The sequence below is a fragment of the Vicugna pacos genome, chromosome 15 (genome assembly GCF_048564905.1).
Source record: "Vicugna pacos chromosome 15, VicPac4, whole genome shotgun sequence".
Classification (NCBI taxonomy): domain Eukaryota; kingdom Metazoa; phylum Chordata; class Mammalia; order Artiodactyla; family Camelidae; genus Vicugna; species Vicugna pacos.
The window spans coordinates 40,713,698-40,732,034 of NC_133001.1; the positions used below are offsets into that span (position 1 = coordinate 40,713,698).

At 43.3% G+C, this 18,337-nt stretch overlaps 1 protein-coding gene across 1 annotated transcript in view; it reads left to right on the forward strand.

The window, feature by feature from the left end:
* ALK (ALK receptor tyrosine kinase) overlaps positions 1 to 18,337 on the forward strand; it is a 675,174-nt gene that overhangs the window by 185,010 nt on the left and 471,827 nt on the right. The window contains exon 2 of the mRNA XM_072937961.1: positions 11,289 to 11,408. Coding sequence (XP_072794062.1) covers positions 11,289 to 11,408 — 120 coding nt within the window. The remainder of the gene's footprint in view (positions 1 to 11,288; positions 11,409 to 18,337) is intronic.

The window sequence follows — 18,337 nt, forward strand, 5'->3', positions numbered from 1 at the left end:
TTGCCCCAGTGTGCCATATAAATACTGTCATTTTTTCTGTGTGTCATGATATGGAAAAAGGTTAGGAAACACTGACTTAACCTCTTTGATCTTCATTTTCTTCCTAAGTTGGAATTTAAAAAATTATCTTATGAGACCATTGTGAGAATCAAAGGCTTGAATCCATATGAAGGGGCTTTAAGAGCTGCCATTCATCTGTTGGGTATATCACTGGCCACAGAGAGAGAGGACTCTCTTTACCCTCATTGACTGTCCCTTTGAGAATAGGGTGGAATTCTACTTTTTAAAAAAATCTTTGCTCAGTTATGAAATCAATGTACTAAATCTATTGAGGTTCAAGCACTGTCAGTACATTTTCTACAGTTTGGTTCTTTTGACTTCTTTGAAGCATCTACTGGAGCAGAAGTTCCTTGACCTTCTGCCCAGTGAAGTCCAGTGATGCTGAGAGTATGCAGTATCTACTGACTTATCTGCATTCACATCCCAGCTACTCCCAGGCCCACCCAGGCCAAGGTCCCGCCTTCCCACTGAAGACTGGCCCATGTGGCCTTTTACTACAGGTCCATGCCCTGGGCTGAGAGCATCTCAAGTTTCCATGTTTCAGCATCTGTGCTCTGTGATCTTCCAGAGATGACTTCTCTCAGTCTTGCAGACAGAGGTCTCATGGATGGAGAAAAACTCTCCCACCCTTCTCCTCAACAGGCCTGAGTCAAATGCTATCTTGATAAATGTGTGAAAACCAAGTCACAAAACAATATACCATAAAATGTTAACACTGGTTTTCTGGATGTGGAGGTATGGGTCATATTTATTTTTTTCTTCAGACATTCCTGATTTTTTCAGATTTTCTATAGTGAAACTGAAAGTGGATTTTAAATTATCTTTCTAAAAGATGCACTCAAGATGTGCTGCATGAAGGCAAATAACAGCTCCGACATTCCTTCACACTTGCTGGCTTCAAATTACTGCCTCTGCTTTCAGAGCCAGGCGATTTGGAGGCAGTGGATGCCAGGAGGCAGGGGGAGGAGACCGCAGTGTGGGCCATTGAATTTCCTCTTCTCAGACATTGCTCTGGCAGCTTATTCCAGGGTGCTCATCTGTATGGTAGCAGCGTGACTTTCATGTTTTCCCCAAGGTATTTTACAGCCTTTTAATAGAGGTACTTTGAATAACCTTCTCTTGGTAACTTCCAAATAGTGAAAAATATCAGATGATTTCTCTGTCTCCCTCTCCACCTTCTTCTCTTCTTTGTTTCTGCCCATTCCTATTGCTCATATCACCACTGTCTCTCTGTCACCCTCCTCCCTCTTCTCTTCTCTCTCTCTTCCTGCTGCAACGGATCCCTCCCCCTGCTTCATCTCTCTCCACCTAATAGTTAAAGCAAAATAAAACATTGTGGTGAGAAAGAATTTGATGGTGTTGACCTGGACTATGGGTAGGGGAATGCAAATACGGGTTTATTCTTAGGAGCTAGATGGCCACAAGAGTGGTTCCAGGGGCAATTTCATCCCTTCACTTTTCAGTTCTCAGACTTGTAATAACTGACACACCTTCATTTGATTTCAATCTTAAGGTCAGGGGAGGACTTCTTGAGAAACTGATAGTCGAGCTGAGGCCCTAAATTGGATGAGTTAACTAGTTAAAGAGAGTGGGATAGAATGGGAAGGCAGCAAGGACAGGAGTCTATTCAGGCCTAAGCATGTCTCAATCCAGAGCACCTGCTCCTTATTTGCCACCAAGAAAGATGAGGTATAACTGAGGACCCCTGCTGTATGGACCAACCAGTGATGCCACGGTCCCACTCAGAACCTCTTGGACATGATGCTGATTGTCCTGGAAATCAAGGACATTGAATTACATATAGCAGAAAGATTAATCAGGTCACAGACACCTCCACCATTCTCCAAACTGAGGACAAGACTTCCTTTAGGTTAACCAGAAAGGTCACCTTAGAAACATACACCTGCAGTCAGGTGTATGTAATGTCAAACCTCTCCAAGGCCTCAAGCTCAGCCAGCACTATTTCTATGGAAACCAGCACCAGGCCTGATGCTTGACCCTTGAGATGGGAACTTGGCTGGTTCAGGGGAAGGATGCTTAGGGTGAAATTTGTCAGAGCCTAGCAGATTGATGGGGGACATGCTGAGAAGGAAACACAGGGGATTAGACACTCAGAACTCAAACGCATGGTAATACACCAAAGGGAAGGGCTGTGGTGTGCTATCTGGATTCCAGGCTCCCTTCCTATTGGAAGCCTGGCCAACAGACTGAGCATCAGATAAAAGACAGGATGATGACTAATAGGACATGGCAGTCCTGCCAATGGGTTGAAGACATTCTAGGTGCTGTTCTAGGTGACTCTCCTAGTTGACCTGAAGGAAGTCTTGTCCTCAGGAGACATTCTCCTGTGCTGGAGCTCACATCTTCTAGTGAAGGTGGGCCATGCCCTCCCCAGGGGTTACCATGGTAACTATATCACTTCCCAGCTACAAACATCAGGTCAAGAGAAGACTAGTTGTTCTGGATAATTTGTAGCTTCTTTTCCAACTTACCCAGAGACTTCTGGGCCCGCTGGTGGGTGATTTTCCTCAGAGGCACTCCCTTGCCCAGAAAGAGAAGGGTCCTTCATTGATGGACTGGTTCTCCAGGCTGCTTGGTCTTTGTGTCACTTGCAGTACATTAATTATTCAGTGCCTGGTAAAGCTCTTTGAGATCACAAGATGAAAGGTCTGGGGGCAGTTCAAAGGCTTCCTTTTGATTATTATTCTAGTCAGCATATTTTAGGGGGAGAAGATAGGCTTGAGATCACAGTGGAGTAAGTTTCATACGGAGTAGAATACAGGCAAGTCATAGAAATGAACCTGGAACAGAGAGTCATGTTGCCCTGCTAATGGAAGCACTCAGGTCTGTTGTGTGTGTGAGAAGCATAAGGCCACGTGGAGGTGATACCCTCTCCCTTGCACTCTTGGATTAGTACAAATGCCAGTTAGTCTTCCTCTGCTACCAAAAGCCAGATAGGTTGGACCAGTGACCAAGCACACCTAGAGCAGGGTTTCCAGGGCAAGAGGAGACATCGCAGGGCTCACAGGCCAGTCAGGAACTCTTTCCTGGGACACTGAAGTCATCTCTAGATAGGTCAGAATGTAGCAACTTGGGACACAAATTCTAAAGAGGCAGCATCGAATGTCCCATTGCCTTCATTACCCGGCTTTGGCCATGAATTATGAGTCGCTGGTGGCCTGCATAGACATAATATTAGGGGATACCTGGGGTCTGTGCCCGTGATCTGGCCATAATTTCTTCTAAATTTGTGAGCTTGAGACTTGTGAGTGAGATTAATAAACTACTACACTTCATTGTCATAAATAGCTAAGGTAGTTTGAGCAAGTTTGATAAATGGCCTGAATGGCACTAAGCACAATAAGCCATGGTGGTTAAGGAGGCACGAGGGCCCCGCACAAGTTTTGTTTGGCCCACTCTGAATCCTGGCTCAGCTGCTTTGATGGGGCTGTAGCTCAGGGAAGATGGGGAACCTTGGAGAAGGAGGGATTTGGCTTGGGCCTTTAAGGAAGGGAAAGATTTAGGAAAGCAGTAGGTCGATGGGGATGTTCTAGATGGATGTTGGCTTGGGAAAAAGTTTGGAAACTTATGAGTAATGGAGACCATACAATGTGAGAGGATTCTGAGTGGGAAAAAGGACAAAAAATAAGTAGTGGTCAGAGTGTGATGGCTTCAAATGTACACATTTTAGCCGTTTCTGCAGCAACCTCCATGTGGTTCTCTTTTTGGTGTGGGTCTAGTACACCCTGCAGGTAACCAACTCCCCAAGAGCTGGGACCATGCTGACAATTTCTTTTGTGTTGCCCTCAATATTCCTTGATGCTGTGTCTTGGGAAGGAGTGCCTGCTTTTATTGACTGACAGATGGGGCTCACCGCTGAATGAATTCAGTAGTTATACATGGGTCCTTTTGGGATTGGGAAGAGGCAAGAAAAATGTGTTGAAGTTATGACTTTTAATGGTACAAGATAACATTATGAGAAATAATAAATTTTGCTTCAGGACTTGAGCTACCAAGAAAGAGTGCAAACCTTCCTGGCAGGGGGAGTGAGGTTTAGAGAAAGGTGAGGTGGAGTGGGGGCCTTTTAGTTCCACTCAGGTTCCACCTGACACTAATAGCTCCCCTCTGAATGAGCCATTTGGAAGGAAATGTGAAAGCAAACGCCGGAGAATTGACTACGTGAACTGGAGAGTTGCTTAGTGAGCGCTAGTGCAGTCCCCTCATTTCCAGGCCTGGAGAAGGTGTGGGGAGGTCTGTGTGTTTAGGACAAAGGACACATCTGCTAATTCTCCCTCTTCCCTCTAAAAATCACATCTGTTTTTTAGACTAAATGAACTGCCTGTCACAACTCCGACATCACCGCCGACGCCAGTAGTCATGTAAATTCTCTGAGGTTTCTTTGGCTGCACAGGTGTGGGCTCAGCCCCATGAATACTGAAGCCGTTTTCCTGGGCTGCCAGTCCCAGACAGGAGGCCCTCCCGTGCACCGGGCTTTGCTGTGCCTGCTCACCACTGTTTGACATCCAGATGACTGTTTATTTGGCCACATTAAACTTTGCTTTGTGGGACACAAAATCATTGTAAAAGAATGCATTATTAAGTGTGTTTTCAAATACGGGGGAAAAACCAACAGGCTGTCACCGATTGTTTATCGTTGGGAGGAAAATAAATAAGTAAAATGTGTATGAGGCAAGCCAGGAGCAGTTCCAAGGAGCATTTAAAAAAGAAGCATTTTTACATTTTATTGATAGAGGTTTGTAAAACATGCTTGCTAGTGAACCCAGGGCATTCATGTAAATAACTGTCGCATACACATAGCTCTTTATTATTTATATCGATGCAAGTATGATATATTCACTATATTATGTACATTGGCTTAGAAATAAATAGACACAGAGCGAGACATGTAAAAAATAAACACTGGAAATAGAGACATTGCCAGTTGGGTCATATTGGGGTAGTAGGGATCATGGACAGTTGGCAGAGTTAATAATTAACTAGCGTGTAATAGAGAAGCAGCTCTTTGGGAGCACTTCTGATTTCTGGACGTTGTATCCTAGATCCCTGGATAGGAAAGGAACTAAGAATCCCATTCCTTTCAGATTGTAAAACAGGTAGAAGCATAAAGCTTCAAGAATGGCAGGACTGATGTTCAAAGAGTACATCATGTGCGCATTATCTTACCTGACCCTTACAAAACCCTGAGAGTTGGTAAAGCATCCATTATTCTTGTATTATCATCATTTTTGAATTATTGAGGTTTTGCAGAGTATGTTATTAGCCTGAGTTAAACAGCTGATAAATACCAGAGCTAATTATTTTCTCAAGGGTTCTGGCTTCATTCACTTGACAATATTTATTGAGTGTCTACTGTGTACCAGGCATGGGGAAGTAGCAGTGACCAATGCAGGAAAGATACAATAAACAAATGAATATAAATATAAAAGAAATACATGCAGGGCAAAAGGATAGGGAGTAGTTAATGGGAAGTGCTGATTTCCTACAGGATGATCAGGAAGCTCTCTTTGGGCAGAGAACTGGATGGAGAGAGTGAAAGACCACATCTCTTTAGGGAAGAGGAGCTTTCTAGGCTGAGAGACCCACCAGTGCAAAGGCCCTGAGGTGGGGGTGTGCTTGGCAAGTTTAGAAATAGCAAGGATTCCTGTGGGGCTGGAGTATGAACAAGATTAATATAATTGGATTGTAGATGAGGTCAGAGAAAGAACCAGAGGCCAGATCATGTGGGGCTTTCAAGGGCTAGGCCGTGGCAAGAAATGTGAAAGCTTTTTCAGGGCTGTAGTGTCAATCTAATTGCTGTGTGGAAAATGCACTGAAGGTGAGCAGTAGTAGAAGCAGGAGACCAGCTGGGATCTTAGAGCAGTTGTCAGGGTGAGAGGTGATGTAGGGAGAGATGAGAGGGGCAAAATGCAGGTAGAGCCATCAAGATTGGTTGATGAATTGATGTGGGATGTGGAAAATAAAGTTAAGGCTTCCTCCTTGGTTTTGGCCCAAGTAACCAGGAGGATTTTGTCATCGCTTTCTGAAATAGGAAACACCTGGGGTTTAGGTGGAATGACATCAAGTGCTTATTTTTGCATTTGTTGGCAATACTTATCATGGAATCAAATGGAGATTTCAAACTGGCAGTTGGATATGTATTCCGCTGTTCAGAGAAGACATTGGGCCTGGAGATGTAAATTTAGTAGTATTAGTATGTAGATGATATTTAAAGCTATGAAACAGGATGAGATCACTTTTGAGAGTGAGTTTAGTTGGAGAAGAGGAATATCCCCAGCTCCCCAACTTTTAACAATTGTCAAATAATAAAATAGAGACCCCCGTCACCTATCGAGTTTAAAAAAAGAAAAAAGCTGAGCTTATTTACATGTCAGGCAAGAAATTCACTGAATAGTTCTTGAAAAAATTAAAGTCAGAGTTTTTAAAGCATTAGAGAGAGGCTTACATGGTGATGATGCTAATTCACAATTGAAAATCAGCACTTGGATAGGAGAGAATGAGTTCCTAACTCTGTACTTGCTTGGTTAAAACAAGTCCCTTGTTCATTGGTCAAGTCTTCAGTGAAGTCCCGGGAGGGTCTGGTGTCCTGGGGTCACTTGAAATTCATAGTTATTGATCATTGTTAGCTGGTTAAAACCTCGGTGATGAAATATGGCATTCAGCCATGAAATCTCTTAGGCAGTTATTCCTGGGAAGTGGAGAATGTTCCATTTGTACAGCTTGGAAAATGAGGAGGATCTGGCAAAGAAGAGTAAAGAGGACCTGCCACTGAAGTAGGAGGCAAGGACTATGGCAACCAAGGATCATGTGGTCATTAAGATGTGAAGAATCTGAGAAGCAGGGAGGATCTGTGGTGTCCAGTGCTGCTGAGAGGTCTAGTAAGATAAGGACAAAAACTTGTTCATTGTATCTGCAACTTGGGGTTATTGGGGACCTTGACATGTAGTAGTGGAGACAGTCATGATTTTATTGAGTTTAAGAGAAAATGAGAGGGAAAAAGCGGAGACAGAAGCATAGATAAATCTTTTAAGAAATTTAGCTGTGAAGGAGAGCAGAGTAACAGGATGATGGCTGAAGAAAAGTGTGAAGGTCAAGGAAGTTTTCTCTCTCTCTTTAAAGATGATATACATTTGCTGCAGAAGAGATTGACTTGGAAGTGGTGGGGGGGGTTGTTGATGCAAGAGAAAGGGCGGACTATTGCAACAGCAGATTTCTTGGAAAGTGTTAAGATTAGCATCCAAGTGAAGAAGCTGCCACTGCTTAGGAGTGTAGACAGCGTATCTGTTACAAGAGAGAAGGAAGCTTATGTAAGTATTGATACCTGTAAGTTGGTAGATTTGCTTCCATTTTCTCAGTGATATAAGAAACAAGGTCACTAGCTGAGAATGTGAAGGAATAGAGTTGGGGGAAATTGGAGGTGCAAAAGGTAAGAGAAACTTGGAAGTAGTGGAGCTAGAGAGAAGGAGAGTGGATTGAGCCCATCAGGGGTTACAGAAGGATTTCCGGGCAATCTTGAGAGCCCTCTTTAGGTTTGTGGTGGTGAGACTTGTCAGCATCTGGTGTATTTCCCCCTCTCCTCTGCTCCCTTCCTTTCCCACCACCACATTCAGCTGCTCAGGACAATTGTGAAGGAGAGAGGAGAGGGCAAGCAAGTTGCAGTTGTTTGCAAGGGAATTGTTACAGTGGAATTATTATGGTGATGAACCCTAGAACCTAAGCTGAGAATGCAAGGGGGTGATGCACTGCATGGTGGAAAAAGAATAGTGTCAAAAGGTTAGGGGTTCCACTCTTCCTAGACACCATGTGGTGCCTAGAAAGGGCTCAGGATATCACCAGAAAACAAAACAAAACAAAAACCTCAACCAATTTTACCTGTAACCAATCAGTAATGCCCTCAGTCCAGAATACATTTCTTTACTTTTCTCCTCAGGTGGTTTCGGCCATCACTTGGGCACTAGAATCTTTTGCTGCTACTTCCTCCTCTTCTTTCCTTTGTACCCCTCTTCCCTAGGGTCCAGGATATACTCTAGTTGAGCCAGTCGGTCTTAATTCACACTTTGACCTTGTAAGTCCATGCTGGGGAGACCCATTTCACTCAGGCACCTTATATTTTCCAAGGAAAGCACCAAAAGCCAAGCTTTCCTCTTGCTTAAAATGGATTGCTTCTATGGAGTCACTTTTCTCTATGCTGGAAACTCCCCTTCCCACCAGGGGTGAGGATCAGGGGAGAGGGAGTGTGAAGGGAGCAGAGAGCCTCTTTCCTGCACTTAAGTGCTGTACTTTCTTCTGTATGTTCTAAATTTGTGCATATGGTATTAACTTTGACTAGAACACACTTCTGTGTCAGTGCTTCTAATTTTGGCAAACAATCTCATTCATGTAGACAGTGTTTTTCTTGGTCTTTATCTTTTCAGGTAACGAGGCCCATCCTTTTGGCTGACCCCTCCATTAGCTCCCCCAGCCTCATCCAGCAAATCACTATCCACCTCCCTCAGGGGACCATGTGAATGCAGCCTACTTGCAGAAATTCTGAGTTCCTGTAAGGGCTGGATAAAAATGCTTGCTTACTCCCTTTCCAGGATTCAACTTTGAAGATGACCAACTATTTATTGGCATTTTTGGCTATAAAATGCTTTAAGCTTATGTCTTTAGGGATGACCCACAGTGACTCCCATGTCTCCTTGCTGGGCCATGACTCAGCCCTCAGAGCCCTTCCTTTTGAATGATTTCAGGTATTTTTTATCCCTGAGTGTATAACCTGGCCCATATCCATATTAAAAGTCGTCTGCCATGTGCCCACTCACAGATTTATAAGTGCTTCCTGAAGTCTAGCCCCATCCGCTTGGTGCTTCACATCCAGAAAGAAGTAAATACCATTCACATACTGTATGGCTAAGAAAAATGACATCATTCTGGAACAGGGAAGTATTGCCTAGACTTGATCTTCCTTTTGCTTCAGAATTACTTAAAATTTGAGCTATGCTGATGACTCACACATAGGGGTGACAATTGTTATTCACAAGAGGGTCATTGCAAGAAGTTGGTTGTCAGAATCTTCTCACACCCTTTACACTTTTGCCCTGTTCTGGAGCATACTTTGATCTCTGACCTTAGTCATTGGCCTTTGAGGACTCTGAAGGGTCCTGTAAAGAGATGAGAATCACCATGCAGTAGTTTGTAGGGGGTCCACGAAGGGTGGTGAAAGGAGCATGGGCTATCGAGTCAGGCCAACCTGGTCTGTTGATTCTGGTCTCTTGCCTGCTGGCCATGGGACCCCAGTCAGGGTATTTAACCTCCCTTAGCCTCAGTTTCCCTAGGCTCAAAATAAGGACAAATAATAGTACTTATTCACAAGATTATGGTAAAAAGTGAATGTAATCACACATTTAAAACACTTAGCACAGTGTCTGGTCCATATATGCTCACTTCATGTTATTAATCCTTTAAAACTCTAAATAAACTCAAGCCTAAGTAGACCTATATGGTCTTGGACCTCATTTCTCTCAGCCCCACTGCCCATCTATAAAGCAGAGTTGATATGATAGTGAAATGGGATGGCTGCTGTCTGAAACTTAATAGCATAACCTCTGATGCCTTTCAGTGCATTCCTCTGAGCCATTTTGTAGAAATGCTACCAGAAAGATGTTATCTGGGCACCAACCAATTCATTTCTTATTTCTTTAGATTGGATGTGGGAGAAAAGTCAAAAACTCTTTTCTAGGTACTCAGAAGCCACCACTTCCAGCTCAAATCTTTGGAAGACAGAAAAAAGAAGTTTCTTTTAGGAAGGAGAACATAGAATGTCCATTCTGTTCTAGTTGCAGGGGCATGTACCCACGTGCAGCACCTGCAGACAGAACAGTGGAGTGGTCTGGAAACAGAAGGCTGCCATGGCCACCCAGGGCAATTATTTCTTTAAAATGTGTGAAGAGGGATTGATCCTAAAGGGGCTTGAAGGCAGAATAGGGCCTGGAGGAGTGGGTGCTGGAGGTGATGTGGAAAAAGCTCTGAAGCAGATAGATTGAAAAATGCTTCTGCTACTGTTGCTTCCCTTTTTCCTTTCTCTTCTTCCTCCTCTTCCTCTTCATGAAATCACTCTAGGTGGCTTAATAGTTACCATTTGAGTAGGAAACCAACCCACTCATGGTAGAGCAGGGCCTTTTGAGGCTAGGCAAAGCTGGCTTCAGTCCCCAATTCCATTATTTGCCCCTCTGAGCCTCAGTTGTTGCATATGTAAAACGGAGATGATAATCCTTATCTCAGAGAATCACTGTGAAATTCTGTGTAAGAGCTCAGCATGGTGCCTGGCCCATGGAAATTGCAGAGGAAACTCTAGTTCCCTTCCCTGCCTCCTTCCCACACCCAGTCTTGCTATGTGTCTATCTCCTAAACAGAAATGATTCTCAAACCCTTCCTTCTTTAACAGAAAAAGCTTTGCCTGCCATAAAACTTCAGCAAATAGTGATTGAGTTGGGGATTTCTGGGAAGAACTGTATAAGAGCATGCAGCCTATGTTCATTTGATTTGTAGATATATTATAATTACTTTCACCACATGAAACCCACTTGAGGTACTGTTAAGCAAAGGAATAATGCCGCTTTTGCTCCTTTTCTCTCAACCCTTCTTTCTTTCATGCAAATCAGAAACATTAATCCGTTGTGGCTCCCTGGACTCTTGGCTATGGGAAAACTCATCACCTAACTTTTTTTTTTCCTGAAAATAACATAATTTTCAAAAACTCATAACTTCTGAGTGCAGTTCCAACCCTCTCATTGATAAGGCAATAACCCAAGCAAACATTAGATGAAGTTACAAGTCTGAACATAAAGTAGAGTGGAGGCATTATTTGGATCAGACGAATTAAAGTTCTCCATCAAGTTACACAAATTCTTATAGGCAGAATAGACTTTGGATAGAGCTATTAGACAAGCCATTAAGTAGCCTGGCTTCTAGTTCATCTCCCAGAGGTCTTTGGCATGCCTTGGTCACAAGATTCAGACATCTTAGATTGGCTGCCCTTGGTAGCAAATGCGCATTGAGGTCCTGAGGTCAATTAAATCTACTAGTGGCTTAGTCTTTTTTCTCTGTTTTCCAGTTGATACCATGAAAGCCTCTTAGAAATTTTCTTTTATAAGTGATATAAATGACAGCTCAAAGACACATTCCAAGCACAAGGGTCAGTATTCTCTCTCTTTTTTTTTTATGTTCAGGTCACAGCTCCGTGGAATCACCAACAAACGTGCCTTCTCTTTCTCCTAATTCATTTGCATGGAATCTGACCTGGATAATGAAAGATTCCTTCCCTTTCCTGTCTCATCGCAGCCGATATGGTAAGTATATTTTTGATAGTTATTTGTAATGTCACCATCTCATAATTAAAGAAGTTCGAGTTTCAGTTTGTGATGTATGGCTTTTCAGGGAAGAAGTCTTTCTGTGCCCTGAGTCTTCTATTGACACCCAATTCCACAAGACCATTCCTGCCAGGCCAGGCCTCTCCATACGGACAGCTGCATTGTGTATCCTGGAGGAGGCCAAGGGCATTGTTTCTGCCATATCTTACGCCCCAGCCTTTACAGTTTATGGTATTCCTGACGTCCCCTTAACAGCCATTAGATGTGATGCTTATTTGCATTTTGACTGTGGCTCTCTAGGAGCAGGGTTCTAACCTGCGAGTATTTCTAATGATGGTGATCTCTTGAGAGAGGGTTGTTATTATGAGGGTTGCAGGTCTTTTGGGGCTCCTCCAGTGACTCCCTTTTGTTTAGGTACCTCCTTAAGAGTATACAGACATGTTCCTAGATATTCTTTCAGCTCATGTGATTCTGTAACAACCTCGGAGGTAAGGAAGCCAGGTCCCATTCCATTTCTACAGATGTAGAAACTGAGCATAATAAAGTTGTACAGAGTCAATTTTCTAACTATAAAACCAGAATTCTTCCCTTATGTTCACTTTTTCTCCTAGGGAGCTACCTACTCAGACTCCTAGTCTGAGGCCATATTTTTGTGGTGTAGCATTCCTCATCCTCCACGTTCATCCTAATAGCTCACAGGAAATGTGTCTTTGTAGAGGAAAGGGCAGGTTTAGAGGAGGGCTGATGTATTTCCACCTGGACATTTTTTCTTCTCTTGAATTCCTCTGGAGTGAAACTCATGAGGGCAGACACTAAGCTGTGTTTGTTCCCCACTGTATCCCATCATGTAGAAGAAACTCATAGAGGCTTCTGCATGATGAATGAATGCAGAAAGCCTTCAGGGGTGGAATTCACTCATCAGGCATGATTGAATTAAGTATTTATGAACAGCACTAAGTTCTAGATTCCCTTCTGGGCATATTTACCTATTCTTGCCACTCAGTCTCTGCCCTTGGGCCCAAGCTTTTTAAAGTGCACCTAGCAGAGATCTTCCACTTGCTGGTAACCCTCATTCGTAAGGCAGTAAGTCTTGGTTCATATTAACTGTACCTTTCATTTTAAACTTAAAAAAAAAATGCATCAAAAACCCTAGGGCAATTTATGACTGAATGTACACTGCTGGGATGTTTCCTGCTATCCCTAAGCCTCTCCAGTGGGAGGGGAAGGTCTGTAGTTGTCAGGAGATTCCAGATAAGAATTACTTCTTGATTTCATTTAAATCAGACATTGAGTGTCATCTTAGGATAAGGGCAGGTGTTTATAAATAATTAAAATCTGGTCCTTTATATTGTTACTGCTTTGTAAAACCAGATTTGTGATAAAACCTGTCTTTGGATAACATTTTTGAATTTGAATTGAAGTCATTCAGTGTCTCCACAACTTTTATAAAATGCAGTATGTCCAAAAAAGGCAGGTCTGCCTCCTGCATGACACAGAGGGCATAGCATCTGTTCTCTCTGAAACATCCAGAAAGAGGCTGCAGGGAGAGGACAGACCCACTGGAGCCAATTTAAACTGCTACCTGCCCACAGCTTGGCTCTGATACGTTACTTCCTCTCCCTGGGACTCACCTTTCTCATCTATAAAATGAGGATGGGGTGATGTGCTCCTTGGGGCAAACGAGTAGATCTGGAGGAGTCCCAGGATCCCTTTCAGATGCTCTGTGTGGCCTAGAATCTGCATGATCTGCCTTCTTGGCAGAGGAGAGAACCCTAACCATCGGGCAGACATTGCCCAAATGCTCAATAAAGTCGGCACAATTATGGCTATTGATTCACAAGATGGGAAGAAATGATTCTTGATTGGTGGCTCCTTGACTGAGTACAGTGGTAAATTCAGAGCCTTTTCATCTTCTTCTGATATTTAATTCAGCTGACACTCATAAAGACCCACCTGTCCCCACCACCACCTGTATGTGCCTGGTCCAGTGCCACATGCTAGAGGTGATACAAAAACAAACATGGGTGAGACTTGCTTCTGCTCTCTCAGAGCTCATTGGCCAGAGAAACAATTCTGTGGGCAGCTCAGCCCATCCACAGAGAGCACCTCTGGGGCACAGAGGTTGAGGACTAGTCCTGAGACTCAGGGCAGAGCAAACTGAAGACCGAGGCTCCTGTCCCCTTAAGGATGTTTGCGAGGCTTAATTCACATCTCCTTAGGAACGAACCAAAGAGGCCAGCAGGCTGACTGGTGATAAATCCACACCTTTCAACTGCCATGGAAGACATTTTAAGGAATGTTAACAACTTCATTAATCTTAAGGCCTCAAACTTGGGCAGAGAAATTTGACTGGAAAATTGCCACCTGAAGGGATAGTTCTTCAGACAGTGAGAAGTAACCAAGTCTCAGCAAGTCAATGTGGGCACTTGAGTGGTAGAGCTTTGTGCCTGGTGGCTGTCTTCGCCTGCATTCTGGGGCAGGGGCGGGAGAGAAAGTCTGGATCCGGGAGCAGGAGGGGGCGGTACGGGTAGGCGTCAACAACCTGACGGCAGGCAGCATGATGCACAGCAGTGGGCCAGCCCTCTCAGGCAAGCTGTCCAGTCCTGAATTGAGTATGGCTTTCCTTTCACTGGTGTTTTATGAGAAGAGACAAGGTGGAGAGAGGCTAGTAAGATTTACTCACCCCAGCTTGTGATTATCTGCTTGAGGAAAAAGTTTGACCTACCTTTTTGAAGTCTCCTCGTATTTCTTCTAATTTACGTTGGGGACTTTTATGTTGTATAAAATATATTCTCTTCAATGGCATTTGGTATCGGATTCCAGCTCTTTCTCATCTTTTGTCTTGAATGATGGGAGCCCACTAATTTCATCATCAACAAACAGAGCTGCACATTCTTCCCCCAAGGCTTTGAAGGAGGAAGGGCATCTAAACAAAGAATTTTTTTCCTTTTATCATCTAGCTTTGATGCCTTAAGACTTACTTATAGGCTTGGCCAGAGGATTGGGCTCTAACTCCCTACCCAGATAAAAAGTCTCTTCCATCTAGTAACTTCAGGTAGCTCACAGATTGAGGCCACTGGGGGTTTTGATCACCTTGAGTTCTAGAGCCACAAAAGTTGATGGTATCCTGCTCAACTTTAATTCATGTTTGCCCATTCTGGGTAGAAGAAGAATCAGATCAACGTTTAAAACAGAAAAAGAAAAGGTTCTGCTCAGATGAGGAGGAAGAAGAGAATTTTCATTTATTGGGAAAAAAAAAGTTTGATACTTTGCAAAACTCTTCTTGCCACCTTTTCTCACTTAAACTTGTTATAAAGTTGTGGTGGGTGAAAATTGTTTTATATCCCATTTTTAAAGAAGAGTAAATTGAGGGCTGAAGACAGTAATTGACCATGCTCTCAAGTTATGGAGCAGGTGATCGTTAGAAAAGACTGAACCCATATTTTATGATTCTAGGTTGAGTGCTCTTTCTACCACATCATAAAGTTAATTCACAGATGAAGTCCCCATTCTGTGGAGAGGGCTTTCATTTTCTGAACAACCTGATGTTTAGACTAAATGATCAACCTGATATCCAAGATCTGGGCAGCTGTAGGACCAAGACTTGATGTCCCCAAATTGAGACTATCCCAGGCAGGCTGGGTAACTCACCTCTTTCTAAATATGGATGTAGTCCCTCAGGCACCATGGACAGTCTTATCTTCCCTACCATAGACTCTGATCCCTGCTATAGGTTGAATTTTGTGCCCCAGAAAGGTATATTGAAGTCCTAACCCCTAGTGTCTGTGAATGTGACCATATTTAAAAATAGGATCTTGGTAAATGCAATTAGGTTGAGTCCATACTGGATTAGAGTGGGCCATAATGCAATATAACAAATGTCCTTATAAGAAGGGGAGACACATACAGACAGGTACACAGGATGAACGCCATGTAATAATGGAGGCAGAGATTAGAATGATGCATCTACGAGCCAAGGAATGCCAAAGATTGCCAGCAACTGCCAAAAGCTAGGGGAAAGGCATGGGACAGATTCTCCCCTAGAGCCATTGGCACACAGCCCTGTTGAAACCTTGGTTTTGGACTTCTGGCCTCCAGAATAGTGAGAGAATAAATTTCTGCTGTCTTAAGTCACCAAGTTTGTAGTATTTTGTAGTAGTTTGCAGATACAATCCTTCATTGCTCCAGTCCTCTAATGTCCAGGGCATTGAATCCAGGAAAAGAAAGAGCCCTCTCAACATCTCAACATCAGGGCACAACAAAACCATTGTTGGACTTTTAAATAAAAGTTCTACAAAAACTTTGTCTGCTTTGAAGTCCATTGGGACCCGTCCAATTTAGGGACTGGTGCTTTTGGAAACAAAGAAAAATTGGGCTGTTTAATTACTTCTCCTGTTGCTGCTGCTACCACCACCACCAGTCTTGTTAATGTATCAATTTCTTTGATTGAAAAGACTGGATAAATTAAATCTGTCTCTCTCTCTTAAAAAAAAAAATCAACCTACCACAGAATCAAAAATGAAAAACAAAAGGCCCTCTGGCCTCCTATGTGATTTGCTTCATAGCTCTGACAGGAAGTCAGTTTGATCACATTTCTGAAATTACGTGTGATCAGCCATTCTGCCCTCAAAAGCCTGGCATCAGTGAAAAACACCACCCCACTCCCTTGTGGACCATTGTTAGGGCTGAAAGCTTTCTTACCAGTTCCTCTGCCCTGATAGACCAGGCCTTTTTGTGTTCTCTTCCCAGCCCTGATCCACTGAGTCAAGTTCTTTCCTAGTTCACACCTCTGTATTTTTATCTACAGCATGGTAAACTCAAGGCTCTCCTTGGTTACATTCACCATAAAGACTGAGTCCCAAAGGGGACAACAATGCCAGCAGTCATGCACGACCAAGAGCGGGGAACATCTGTCCCCTGAGGACCAGTGACCTGCTGGGAACTAATGAACTTAGTCCACGGAAATTAAATAAAAAGCAGTTGGCTTATGTGTTTTAGGAGAGACTTATTTAAAATGTCCCACTTGATCATATTCCTTACCTTTAAAATGACGGCACATAGATCCACTCAATAAATACCAATAATTTATCTCTTTGTTAGTGGCAGACTGAGTAAGGAGAAGCAAAGGAAAACACATCAGATTAAAAGATAATAAAAGAATAATTGACCAACTGACACAAAGGCAAGAAAATCAAGTCAAAAGAGATCCACCTAAAATGATTTTCACAGGCAGAGGGGGAAAGGGATTGACAAAAGGGAAAAAAAGAGAGACTGATGAGGGAATAGAAACAGAGACAGACAGCCAGACCAACAAATGTGGAAAGAATCACTCAGAGTTGTGTGGCCTCCTGGTCATGTTTTCTTTCTTCTGTTAATATGGTCTCAGCTTGCACACCTGCACAGGTGGCTCCCTAATGTCTGTTCCAATCTTGACCTCCTCCTAGGGGTTGTTTCTGCATCTCTACCAACCTGCCTACATCATTTTCCCCTAAGTGTGTCTCAGATACCACAGAGAATGGGAGGATGGGTATAATCATTCTTTAAGCACCAACTTTATGCCTGATTCTGCTCTAGGCATGGTCATGATAAATACAAATAGTACTAGGAGCTCTTGAGGAAGAGGCAGACACGCCTGCTCTATGACAGGTGCAGTAACAGAAGCATGTTCAAATCTCCCTGAAACATAGGGACGGGGAGCCAGTTCTATGGAAGACTTAGAAAAGTAGATGTTCTGGAGAACTGAGCTGGATCTTGGACCTCAGGGACCAGTGAGAAGGGCCATTCCAGCCAGAGGGAATCAATGTGCACAGGTGTGTTCAGGAACAGGTCAAGCTCAGTGACACAGGGTATAGAGGACCTGTGGAGACAGGGAGAGGGAGAAGTGAGCCTGAAAAAACAGTTACTTCTGGGTGTACTGAGGGTTTAGATCTGATCCTACATGGGAAGCATAGACTGGAAAAGGAAGGGCAGGAGGAGAACATGGGAGAGATTCTGGCTATAAGGTAAGCATGGCTTGGTTGCCCATTCAGGAGAGTCCAGCCTGAGTAACTGGGTCAGTGGAGATCCCATTATCAGAAGTAGGAAGAAGGAGAAACATTTGGCAAGGAGAAAGGGTGACCACGACACTTAGAGGGAGAGAAGAAGATGGTGAGATCTAAGTAGAACAAGTTACATTTGCAGTACTTACAGGATATCCAGGTGAAGATGGCCAGTAGAGAATTGTAAATCCATGACTTGAATTTGAGGAGAGAGGTGCAATAGAGTCATTATCATAGACTATGGTTGAGGTTGTGATTGGAGAATGAAGACCCAGAGGGAATCCAAGATTTTACATTTAGGAGGTAAACAGAAAAGAAGCATGACAGAGATGGAGAAATAGGAATGATAGGAGGAAAACCAGATGGTAGAATAGCCACAGAAACAAAAGGGATAAAGAATTTTAGATGTAATGTCATCAGTAGTATTGAAGTCAACTAGAGGACAAGGTCTGTAAGAAGGCCTTCCTCACCCTGGTAAGTATCCTTTAAGTTTTACATTCCTCCTCCTTCCCCCATATTTCCTTCTTTCTCATTCCATTTTGTCCCCAGTTAGTTTGTCCTTCCCTTGATCTTATTTTCCTAGATCCTACCTGCTCCAGTTTGTAAGGCCAGCTCAGTCCCTGCTTCTACCTCAGAGATTTCTTGAGTACCCTGGCTACCCTGATGTCTCTTTCCCCTTGGAATTTTTTAATGGAAAATGTTGATGGAATTTTGTTGATAACACTTGGATGGTATAATCTCCCCCTTGAAATCTGAGAAGATTCTGGCTTGTGCAGGGAATGGTTATTTCCTGAACATCCCAAATTATCCAAGAATCACATTCCACAAAACCTGGGGCTTCCTTGATGTTTCTTATGAGCCAAATTACTA